Source organism: Electrona antarctica (assembly GCF_951216825.1).
Source record: "Electrona antarctica genome assembly, chromosome: 2".
Taxonomy (NCBI): Eukaryota; Metazoa; Chordata; class Actinopteri; order Myctophiformes; family Myctophidae; genus Electrona; species Electrona antarctica.
In genome coordinates this window covers 11,563,829-11,576,450 of record NC_136807.1, presented here as the reverse complement: position 1 = coordinate 11,576,450, position 12,622 = coordinate 11,563,829, and the positions used below count along the sequence as shown (strand labels likewise).

Below are 12,622 nucleotides of genomic sequence, written 5' to 3'. Positions count from 1 at the left end.
GGGGCTAACGCTCCAGTTCGGTCTCTATCCTTCTTTATACTCTATGGCAGGGTTCCCCAATTCATTTTCCTCAAGGGCCATATTTTGACTAGGGAACCAGGCTGGGGGCCGAGTCCGCACGCGCAAAATATTTTTTCATTACTTAATTAAAAATTGTTCTCAACCAGTGGTCCGGGGACCACCAGTGGTCCTTGAGGGGGTGCCCAGTTTGACATGCATAGGCTACTGACCCCCATTCAATGCCATTTATATCTTGGACACCCCAAAAACAATTTCTTTTTAATTCTTCCAGGGGCCACAAGGGGGCGCGCGGCCCGCGGGCCGCCTATTGGGGAACCCTGCTCTATGGTCAGTAGCTACTTCCGGTTACAGAGAGGCGGGCCCTCTAGACAAAGACATGTTCTTTCTTAATATTTAAACCTTTGACAATAATAAACCTTTGGAATAAACCAACAATGATGAATTTAAAGGTACAATGAAAACGTAGTTAAACATAACGGAAATATATGAAACTGAACAGACTATAATTATTAAGAAACGAATTAAACTGTTTGACCCAGTACATAAAACTATAATCATTAAAATAGCCTGTGTTATAGTACACATTTTAAATCGGTACAAACTGATTACTCACTTGTAATAGTTTCATAGCGTTTCTCATTATTCTATAATGACAGAAGATTGTTTATGAGTCAAAGGAGTCAAATGGTCATCTGAAGGTGCTAGATTCTCACCAGGGGAGCAAGCTTCAAACGGTTTAGAACAATAGGCCCTTTTGAGTGCAGGTGTTGAAGTGTAAACATTCTATACTATGGTAAATAATGAGTCGTTGAGTCTACAGCAGAAGGAACATTTTGGCATGAACTTCTTGTTTAGTTTCATACCCAAGTAGTTATGAAATATGCTATATGATTCATAATACACCACACACTCACTTTTATGCTGACTGGACTGGTCATTAGCTGGATAGATGCATACCACTGGCTACAAATAGACAACAATCCCATCTTCTCTCAAATCCTCTCTTTATGATCATTATGAATGGTTATTATTATGTGTGGTGACAAGCAGTGAGGACAGTAGTCCTCTATGTTTGGATCCCCAGTGATCTGTACTGTGGCCAATGTGATATTTGCTGTGAAAGACACATTTGCCTTGTTTTCTCGACTATTTTTTTTTTTTTTTGCAGAACGGGTTTGTGTACTGTAGAGAGTTGGGGGTTTGGGCTTTTTTGACAAAAGGGCGATTGATGTTTTATTGTTTGGGGTGACTCGCTGGATGAGTGTTTAGGGTGCATGGGCCCTAATGCATGACAGCGAGTGCCTGGTTCCATCCCCAGGTGGGCGGATCATTTCTGAAGGAGGTTAACCCATTCTGGGCGGGAACCCCGTTTGGTGTTTTAAACATTGTGTTGTACTTTAGCTATTGAAAAATAGCAGATCTACAAGCTCATATGAGCTTGTAGGTCTGCTATTTTTGGGAGGAGGTTCCAGGTGGTCCCCAGAGAAATGATGGAGAGTTGAGTTGGTAACCAAATGGACCCTTATTAGATCTTTTACTCTTGATTTTGGCTCCGTTGCGTTTAACTCTTGCGTTTATGGACCCATTTGGTTTCATTTTACGCTCTCAAGAGTTAAACTAAAGTTAAACATCTGCATTACTCATTTCTACGAAGGCTGACACAATTAGAGGATGTAGAACAATTTTTATTTCGAGCGACGTTTGCCTGTTATCTCTCCTTTGGTACCCCATCAATTCAGCATGGAATTGTGTCAAAAATCTTATCCGAACGATAACAAAATATTGTTTCGTTTTGTATCTGGGAGGCTAAATCTCATGGTGGTCCGTGGCTCGAATGCTGAATAAATAATGGACATTATTTCCATTAATAATAATATCGATAATCAATCGTTGTACAGGCCTAGTTACGTTTGATTTAGTGTTAAATAGTACATTGAGACATGTGTAGGTAATGGCATGCTGACAGTGCTGGAGGCAACATATGTGTGTACCATATGTTGACGAGGAGGACGGGGTTGGGGGGGGATCTGCTATTTTTGAAAGATCGTGAAAATGTGACTCAAATCTTTGAATATATATTCTTTCACAGCAACCGTTTTTAACTCAAATCTCTGCTTCTGGGGTGGGTCCCTGGAACAACATATTTTCAGATGGGGGTCGGTGGCCAATTACATATAATTTTTGGGGTCCTTGACATGAAATATTGAGCACCACTGATATAGAAACATAGGTATTTCAGAAAACTGTCAGGATATTTTTTTTCTTTCGACGTCGGGCCTAAATGGGTTAATGTATAGTTTAGGTGGTTGTACTCCTTCTCTCATGCATCAGGCGCTGCTTCTACACCTGACCTTGGCAACTCTACTCCCCACATACTAGGGCATTCACTTCTAGTCATTTTTACTAGTTGACTAGTTGCCTAGTTTACTAGTCGACTAGTTGTTAAACCACCTTTTATGTTTAAAAATAATTATGTTTTTGGAAATAAATATTTGTACATTTAAAAACTGTGTACATTGGTGACTATAACTATAATCTACCTGATATTGAGGCCTACAAAATCAACTAGTCGACTAGTACCAGCAAGGTCGACTAGTGGATTTACTAGTTGCTTAATGCCCTACCACATACAGTAAAACGCTGTTCGTTTCATTTCATGTAGAGTGTACAAAATGTAACCCGAATGGCCCCGTAACCATAATGTTCCATTTTGCTTACAATATTTTGTGCACTCTTTGGAGCTACAAATGGATACATTAAAATGTTTAGTTCAGATAGGATCCAGGCTAATTCAATTTTAAATTCTCTGCACATTTCGTCCTTATTATATATATATATTCAGGCCCGGAAACGTTTTCCTATGCAGGGCGGCAGTGGCTCAGGGGTAGAGTGGCCGGTAGAGCAGCTGGATGGGAACCGTGAGGTTCCCATCCCGGGCTCCCCCAGATTTAGTGTCCTTGAGCAAGACCCTGAACCCCTAATTTCTCCCGATGTGCAGGTTGGTGCCTTGCATGGAACATGCGCTAAGGTTGGCGAACGTGCGTTAAGGTTGGCGACCGTGCGTTAAAGTTGGCGACTGGATTAAGGTTGACCAACATGCGCTGCTCCGTGCTTGCGGTTATGTTTAGGTTAGGGTTAGAGATAGGGTTAGTAATGGTCTAACTAACGGGAGGTCGTACGTCGTACCAATGCCACGCAGCCACTTTGCCCTTCCACTTGTCGCTGGGGTATTTGTCACGTGACATGATGTGTCCCCTGCCTATACCCGTTAGGAGCAGTGAGCACTTTTACCTCAGACCCCTGTTTCATAAGATTTATTATCTCTGACTTGGACCCAATCTAACATGTTTATTGATAGACATGATTTCATCCTTGTGCGACTGTCCACCTTTCGACGGCTCGACAGGTCAACACAGGTCACTGTTCCTGATGTCGTCCAGCTGAAAGAAGTGACCGTTGGTTCAGCTGGATTTGATGTCTTTGTTCTCAGAACGTCGGCGTTGTGTTCGGAGTATGGACGGATAACCACCGATAGCTGTATCTGTAACGGTTCTGCCAGGCTTTAAAAAGCGTACTTTTGTGGCTTTGTTAAATTGGTGCAGTGTCTTTTCTCTGTGCAGATACTCCTGACAAGTGGACAGTGTGTGCGCAACTGCGCATGCACGCACGCATGCACAGTTTTTGCACGCACGCACGCACACACACATACGTACACACACACTTTGCAGGGGTGCGATTGTTCTACTGTGGAAGACATTCAGTGTGATGTCTGCCGACATTAAGGCAGTGGCTGGTAAACAAAGCTGAGGAGGAGATGCAGCAGGTCAGGGAGTTCAATCTAAAGAAGGCACACACACACACACACGCACACACACGCACACACGCACATGCACGCTCACACACACACACGCACACACGCACATGCACGCTCACACACACACTGAGCTTTGCTCTCTGATGGCCTGCTTTTCGATTGCCCTGCTGTCTAGGGATTAGATCCAAAGCCGTGTTTCTCACACACACACACACACACACACACCTGACCTTGACACAGTCCTTGCCCGGCCCAGACAGTCACACGTTAAGATTTACCGTCAGTCAGCCAGTCAGCCCTAAGTCACGTTAAGACATCACAAGGCCACCTTGTGATGTCCAACTATCTACTACACATCGCTTGTTACAGTATGAGCAGGAAAGATGAAAAACCACCTTGGTACAACAGCCAGGGCCAGCTTTTAACCTTCATGGACCACTAGTAAAACCTTGGTACAACAGCCAGGGCCAGCTTTTAACCTCCATGGACTACTAGTAAAACCTTGGTACAACAGCCAGCCAGGGCCAGCTCTTAAACTACTAGTACTAGCCAAGTCACCGGCTCGAGAGCGAGGAGAGACGTGCAGGATAACAGCCCTGGTTTGGCGAGGAGGGAGCGGAGGTTTGAATCACACTGGAATCTCTGGGGTGTAACGCAGGGTGGAAATGGAAGCTGGATGGTGACCCCGTCGGAAGAGCATGGGAATAGGGAGCTCCTTTGCACAGAGATCTGATCAAATCTTTACCATACGGTATGTTGCCCAGCGTTGGTTCTCAGTTTCTTAATCCATTCTGGACGGAAACCCCTTTTGGTGTTTTAAGCATTATGTTATACTTTAGCTATTGAAAAATAGCAGATCTACAAGCTCATAGCGCGGCACTGAGTGCCGCGCTACGAGCTTGTAGGTCTGCTATTTTTGAAAAATCGTGAAAATTTGGAATACATATTCTTCAGAGCGAACGTTTTTAACTCAAATCTTTGCTTCTGGGGGGGTCCCTGGAACAACATATTTTGAGATGGGGGTCGGCGGCCAATTACATATATTTCTGGGGCTCCTTGACCTGAAAATGTTTGAGAACCACTGACATAGAAACATGGGGTTTTCAGAAAACTGTCATGATTTAGAAGGCATTTGTAGAATATCGTCCTCAAGTATAAATAAGTTAAAGGACATGCCGGTGGTCTGGCACGTTTAGCCTATTAACTACAACTCCTAGTATACTTACTTGACATTACAGCAGTGCCAACGGTTTTCCAAGGCATACCGTGGTTTGTTTAATTTTCAAGGAAGCCATTGGATTCTGTTCATGTCTGTTCAATATTCATATGTTTTAATCCATGCTAAGTTAACGTGTGGATTGATATGAATATTTAAATAGTCCCTTGAGGAAAGGCTTATTTATGCGTTATATTCAAACGTCAATAACCACACAATGACGTTTTAGCCCAACATTGACCAGATAATGACTTTGGAGAAAATGTAAAAAAATAAATAAAGCCATTAACAGGGAAGCATTAATAATAATTAACTTGCTTTGTTTGCATAGCACGTCTTAAAACGGAGCCATAAAGCACCCATAAAGCAGCCATAAAAACACAATTGTGAGAGAAACTTCATAAAAGAGCACAAACACAACATGCATGTATACAGTAGGTCCACAAATGTTAATAGAAATCACATGTATTGACTTTGGTACGGTCCTTTTTTTTTGTAAGATGTGAAGACGTCGTGTTTATTTATCTTTTTATACATGTGTCATAATGGGAGTGTGGAGTTTTGGCAGGTGCGCTGCCTTGCGGTTACGGTGCCGACAGCAGATTGATATCAGCACACAGGGCCAAACAAAATAACATTTCCTCCCATGTGTCTTTAGTTTTAGCCTGGTTCTTCTTACATCCTGTTAAGAGACAGCCGTGACTTTGTAATGTATGTGTACAGCAGGGCAGCAGGCGCACGTACGTAAGTCATCCTCTCTGACAACAGCCACCACAGAAAGGATAACTTGCTTTTTTTCCCCCCCTCCTTCCCCCCTTCATGCTCTATACAATTATCTGTCCTCTGAGGCCGTGTCTTACATGTATCTGTGCTTTTCTCCGACTGTACGACTGTACGTGGGGCTCGTGTGGATGACTTTGCATGTCTCCAAGCCACAGTTGTTAAGTGTGGCATGTGTTCCTGTGTGCCACTTAGTGGGCGCATAATGTAGGCCAGGCGCTTGGCTTACTTACTGTACTCAGTGTAGCCTCGAGGTCTTAACCACTTAAACCCTATGTATACTTTGTGTTGCACGTCAGATGGAGAAGATGGCCAAATCTACAAGCTCACAACGGGTCATAATGTGTGTGACGTCACGTTGTTGTGATATTGTAGATCGATCTGCTTTTTTGCAGAATGTTTGCCTGTTATGACATGTCCCAGAACATAACAGGGGATGCAAGGGTTCATGTGATTAAGCCATTTTGGGCGGGAACCCCTTTTGGTGTTAGCATTATGTTATGCTTTAGCTATTGAAAAATAGCAGATCTACAAGCTCATAGCGCGCCACCGAGTGGCGCGCTACAAGCTTGTAGGTCTGCTATTTTGAAAAATCGAAGAACCACTGACAGAAACATAGCTTTTTCAGAAAACTGTCAGGATGTAGAAGACATTTATAGAATCTGATCTCAGGTCAAAATGGGATAAGCCATTTAGACCTGAGGACGATTCTACAAATGTCTTCTAAATACTGACAGTTTTCTGGGAAAAAAAAACCCTATGCTTCTTTCTATGTCAGTGGTTCTCAAACTATTTCATGTCAAGGACCCCCAAAAATATAATGTAATTGGCCACCGACCCCCCCATCTGAAAATATGTTGTTCCAGCCAGGGACCCCTGAAGATTTGAGTTAAATACGTTATATTCAAAGATTTGAGGCGATTTGGTGCAACTCCCCTCTCCCCCTGACCCCCCCCCCCCCTCTCTCTCTCTGTCATTAGCAGGCAACAGTGCAGCACTATCTCTCTCTCTCTCTGTTTCTGGCACAACAGCGCCACTTTTGCCCCTACTGGTACTCATAGTCACATAGTCACATACAGTAGGTGAACCAACACATAGGTGAACCAACACATAGGTTAACACGGACATTGCTGTTCCTTGGAGTGGTTGCAACACTCAAAAATAGCAGACCTACAAACTTATAGCGCGGCACTCGGTGCCGCGCTATGAGCTTGTCGGTCTGCTATTTTTCAATAGCTAAAAAGTATAACGTTAATGCTTTAAAACAACCAAAAGGGTTCCCGCCCTGAATGATTAAAGGGTTGTACCTTTGTAGAATCTATACCAGACTCTCTTCTGGTTCCACTCACCGTATACAGACGGACTGTATAGCAGACATGTTGCTTTTGGGTGCAGTTCTTTCCTGGGATAGTTTTTGTAAGGTCTTTCTAATCTGTAAATACAGTTAGTCTTCTACCAGGGCCATGGGGAGGGGGGGGGGGGGAACAAAAAACAATCCTTTCCGACTGGCTCACTGGTTAACCCATTTAGACCTGAGATCGATTCTACAAATACCTTCTGAATCCTGACAGTTTTCTGAAAAACCCCATGTTTCTATATCGGTGGTTCTCAAACATTTTCAAATATATAATTATGTAATTGGCCGCCGACCCCCATCTGAAAATATGTTGTTCCAGGGACCCTCCCCCAGAAGCAAAGATATGAGTTAAAAACGTTCACTCTGAAAGAATATATTCAAACATTTGGGCCACATTTTCATGATTTTATTCAAAAATAGCAGACCTACAAGCTCATAGCGCGGCACTCGGTGCCGCGCTATGAGCTTGTAGATCTGCTATTTTTCAATAGCTAAAGTACAACATAATGCTTAAAACACTTCCCGCCCAAAACGGGTTAAAGTCATATATCAAAGCCACCTCAAACATGGTCTTGGAGGTCAGCAGTTTAACCGCTGTTCTAAATCAATGCTCATAGTTTATTAAATCGCATTGCAACCATAATAACGATAAACCGAGTGTAGCTGCGTGCAGTCCAGCATAGTTTTTGTCCGCTGTTTTTATATATAGATTTTCAATTATGAAAGTAAAATAGAAATGTAAACGCAGCCCTTTTTGTTGCCTAGTATAGTATAAACCACTCTTAACTCATTTAGGCCTGACGTCGACATTTTAAGAAATTCTTCTAAATCCTCCAGTTTTCTGAAATAAATATTTTCACGATTTTTCAAAAAAAGTGCATAGCGCGCCACTTGGTGGCGCGCTATGAGCTTGTAGGTCTGCTATTTTTCAATAGCTAAATTATAACAATGTTTAAAACACCAATAGGGGTTCCCGCCCAAAATGGGTTAAGTGGTCATGGTATAAGCTACTGTTATTTTCCTATGCAAATCATGCATTATTTCTAATTATCCGACGCTACATCGTAATGGCCCTCGCAAGTTATATTGTGCCCCTGCTCTCTCTACATAAATGTTTTACAGTGAGGTCTCATGAGGTCTTAAATTAAGAAGTTCCACAATAAATCCTACCATGGCCTTCATTTAAGTGGTTCTGTAGTAAATTAAATTGCGGTCTTAATTTAAGATGTCCCATACTAAGCCGCAGTGCTGCAACTCTCGCTGTTATTTTCACGGAGAATATATGCAGGGGTGGAAAAAGTATACTCGCAAGTAAAAGTATCAATATACTGCAGTGTAGAAGTACTCCGGAATTCAAAATGTACTGGAGTACAAAAAGTACAAAAGTGTTGGTATCAAAATGTACTTGACGTACCGAAAGTACTCATTGTGCAGAATGTCCCATTTCATGTTTTCAAGATGTATAAAAATCTTTTGAAAACAGCCGATCTACAAGGTCACAATGCGTCGCATCATGGTACTTGTAGATCGACTGTTTTCCAATGGTATGTGTTGTAGTAATAATCAAAATCTACAAAGTAACTAGTAGCTAAAGTGTTCAACTAAATGTGGGGGAGTAAAAGTACAATATTTAGATCAGAAACGTGGTGGCGTAAGTATTGGAAATTGAATTACTCCAGTACAATACAAATATCTCAAAATTGTACTTAACCCATTTTGGGGCGGGAACCCCTTTTGGTGTTTTAACTAAGCATTATGTTATACTTTAGCTATTGAAAAATAGCAGATCTACAAGCTCATAGCGCGCCACCGAGTGGCGTGCTACGAGCTTGTAGGTCTGCTATTTTTGAAAAATCGTGAAAATGCGGCACAAATCTTTGAATATATATTCTTTCAGAGCGAACGTTTTTTTTTTTTTCGACGTCAGGCCTAAATGGGTTAATAAGTACAGTACTTAAGTAAAATACCACCACTGAGAATATGTTCTGTTTTTTCTTTCTTTTTCTACCTTGTTTTCCCTGCAGAGTGATCTTGGCACCGAGGCAGAACCTCCCGCGGATCATCCTCAAAGGCATCTTCCAGGGCGTTAAGGTGGTCCGTGGACCAGACTGGGACTGGGGCAACCAAGACGGTGAGTTACTTGCACTTTGTTTGTTTTTCACAGCAAACTTCGATTTTAGTTCGAGTCCTATATATAGTCTCCTGAATGGTTTTCATGTAGCTTTAGTCACATTTTAGTCACCTGGAATTTGTTAGTAAATCAACTGTAGATTTAGTCGACTACAATGTATTTTGGCGGGCCTTGATGCCGTCGTAATGACACACTTGCTGAAAATAGCACATCTACAAGCAGCGCTTTTTTTTTTTTACACTTGCAACCAAGTGTAAAATGACGTATACTGGATATCTTGTCCACTAGTCCCTTCCTAGCATTTTAGTCTAGTTTTTATTTGTTTGTTGACGAAATTGTCAATATATTTAGCCTTAGTTTTAGTCATCATAGCTTAGTTTATATTTAGTTTTTGTCAGTGAAAAAAGGTAGTCGGCGAACATTTTTCGTCATAGTGTTAGTCGACGAAATCAACACTGCTTAACTGGCGCTGCCAACTCGGCAGCCCCCCCCTCCTCCCCCTCCCCGACAACCCCACCACCATCTTCGGCATGGAGTCTGCGTCTTCAAAGCTTTTCCACTATCCGCCACCCGCAACAGCCTAAGCTCACGTCTCCCTCATTAACCCATGAAATGTCCTGTGTTAATTGGTGCGTCTGCATGCACTTTATATCGCCAGCGCTGACTCACTCCGAGTCTGTTGCACAGATGTGTGTGTGTGTGTGTGTGTGTGTGTGTGTGTGTGTGTGTGTGTGTGTGTGTGTGTGTGTGTGTGTGTGTGTGTGTGTGTGTGTGTGTGTGTGTGTGTGTGTGTGTGTGTGTGTGCGTGTGCGTGTGTTGAAAGAGACCTTGCTCACAACCCCCTCCCGCCCCCCCCACACCCCCCCAACAACAAGTTTTGTTTCCCAACTTTCCAAACTAGCATGGTGGAACCGAACGTACAGAGATGTGCCATGATGCTAAATATAGCTTGTGCTGCATTTATGAGGAAGTAGAAGTCATTTGGGGATATTTACCGTTTTGAGATTTTGTAATTTTCTTGGCCTAGCAGGGCCTCAAAGAACCGTCTGCCGCTTCACATAATGTTACAAACACAGGGAGCCAATAAGGGAGTTTGGCCTTCACTGTGTGGATCGTTATAAACGTAAAAGCCCGAGTTACATTCTTGGTTGCACACCACGGGTGCCGCAAATAGCCGATCCACAAGCTCTCAACGTCTCGCGATGTCACCCGACGTGACACGTTGTGAGCTTGCAGATCTGCTATTCTAGCGCCACCGGCGTGTGACTTAAGTATAAATCGGACACAATTGGAATGACGTTGCAGTTTGAACGATGCCCTCCCTCTCAATACATGCTGAGAACCGTCGGAGCACATTCAGTAGGCTGAATTAAATCCCTCGAATGTCCCCTTCAGGGGAAGAAGAGTGAAATGTTATTATTGCTTTTGCCTTTCCCGGTTGCGGCGGTGGGGTGGGGGTGGGGTGGGGTGGTGGGGTTATCTCTGAGAATAGCATCGCTCCCTTTTTTTTGTGCTTAGAGTGAATGAGTCAAAATGTCCTCTTGGTGTCTTTGAGAAACGAGGCCCTTGGGTGTTGGCACAGTCACTCGTCAGCCTTGAACGGGACCTTTTGGTGTGTTTGGGATCTGCGTGTTGCATCCCGTTATGGCTCATGGAGAGGCTGTGGATGTGAGCCCCTTGGTTTCAGCATGGAATCCAGCGTAGTATTACAGTATGATCTCTAGAAATTCCAGTCTCTCAGATCGTTTCTGTTCATATTACACACTGTGTTGTGTCCGTCAGTGGTCACCGCGGCCTTCAATGTAATTTCTTATATAATATGTCATTGCTGCATAATAGGGCCACTGATGTTAGCATGTGATATATGATCATGCATGTGTTTGTGTGTTTTTCTTCTTCTTTTTTACTCAAATTCCACTTTGTGTTTACTGAATGTCATTCCTGACTGTGCGTGTCCAAAGACAGAAGTTCTCTTTAATCGCGTTTCTTTTCAAGGAAGTTGATTTTCTCTCTCTCTCTGTTCCCCTTACTCTCTCACTTGTCCTATACGCACTCAATTTGTTACACTTTGTCTGATTGTGTGTGTGTGTGCGTGTGTGTGTGTGTGTAGGAGGGGAGGGTAAGGTTGGGAAGGTAGTGGACATTCGCGGCTGGGACACAGAGTCTGGCCGCAGCGTGGCCAGTGTGACCTGGTCCAACGGCACCACCAATGTCTACCGCATGGGCCACAAGGGCAAGGTGGACCTCAAGTACATGTCCGATGTCCAGGGAGGCTTCCACTACAAAGAGCACCTCCCGAAGCTAGGTAGGGAAACTGCGCTGTTGATGTGCATCATGTTGGAGTTCATTTGATGATGAGTACCACAGTATATAGTCCATGACAACACATTTACCACAGAGCCCATGTTGACAGAGGAAGTTCTGTTGGACAATATTCTATGTTCCTACAATTCCCATAATGCATTTCACAGGCATTTCACAGGCACCAGCATATTCTTCACTTGCACAATGTAGGAGGCGGGACTAAGGGGGACTTCCTGTTGGGATATCACCCAAGTGTTTTCTTCCTGTGCAGCAGCACAGACAGGCACTGGAGCATACAACTTTCCCCTTGAGAAAAAAAATCCTAAATAAAACATTACGATAAAAACTAATGGTAAATGAATTAACCATATGAATAAAAGTTTTTTTACGTAACAAAACAATTACAAGTGACGAGAAAATACTATAATTGTCCGTAGAAAATGACTGACTTACATGCACTCCCGATGGACAGGAAGAAAACACTTGGGTGATATCCCAACAGGAAGTCCCCCTTAGTCCCGCCTCCTACATTGTGCAAGTGAAGAATAGAGTGGCAAGGTTTGTAATGTATTCCCAAAATACCGAAAAGTTACTCAGCATTTTACACTTCCTGATTCTCTCTCTCAATATGTGTTTTGGGTTAAATGCCTAAATAAGGTCTGTGGTTAACAGCCTTTTGTGTGTCTTAAAAATGCATTCGCTAACAAGTGGCAAATTAAATGACAGACCCTGGTGAGGACATTGTCATGTCATCATGCCGAACACAAAATGCATTCGTGATGTTGAACTGATATTGTTCAAGACTTGTGACCATGGTGTAGTTCGTTATTAATGTAGTGTCAAACTATAGGAACCCAGATTGAACAATGTTTGTCTCCTCCCCTTTATTAGTCCACTTCTCCCCGGGTGCTTCTGTATTTATTCCTACTAACAACAACACCACATTTAAGTGGTTAAGGCAGTGGTGCTGGCAGTGGAGAGATTAACGTAACGTTAGCG

At 43.0% G+C, this 12,622-nt stretch overlaps 1 protein-coding gene across 2 annotated transcripts in view; it reads left to right on the top strand.

Moving 5' to 3' along the window:
• Positions 1–12,622, top strand: part of mib2 (MIB E3 ubiquitin protein ligase 2) — a 91,736-nt gene that overhangs the window by 27,728 nt on the left and 51,386 nt on the right. For both annotated transcript variants that reach the window (XM_079525940.1, XM_079525939.1), the window contains exons 4-5: positions 9,213–9,319; positions 11,430–11,624. In XM_079525940.1, the coding sequence (XP_079382066.1) occupies positions 9,213–9,319; positions 11,430–11,624 (302 nt within the window). The remainder of the gene's footprint in view (positions 1–9,212; positions 9,320–11,429; positions 11,625–12,622) is intronic.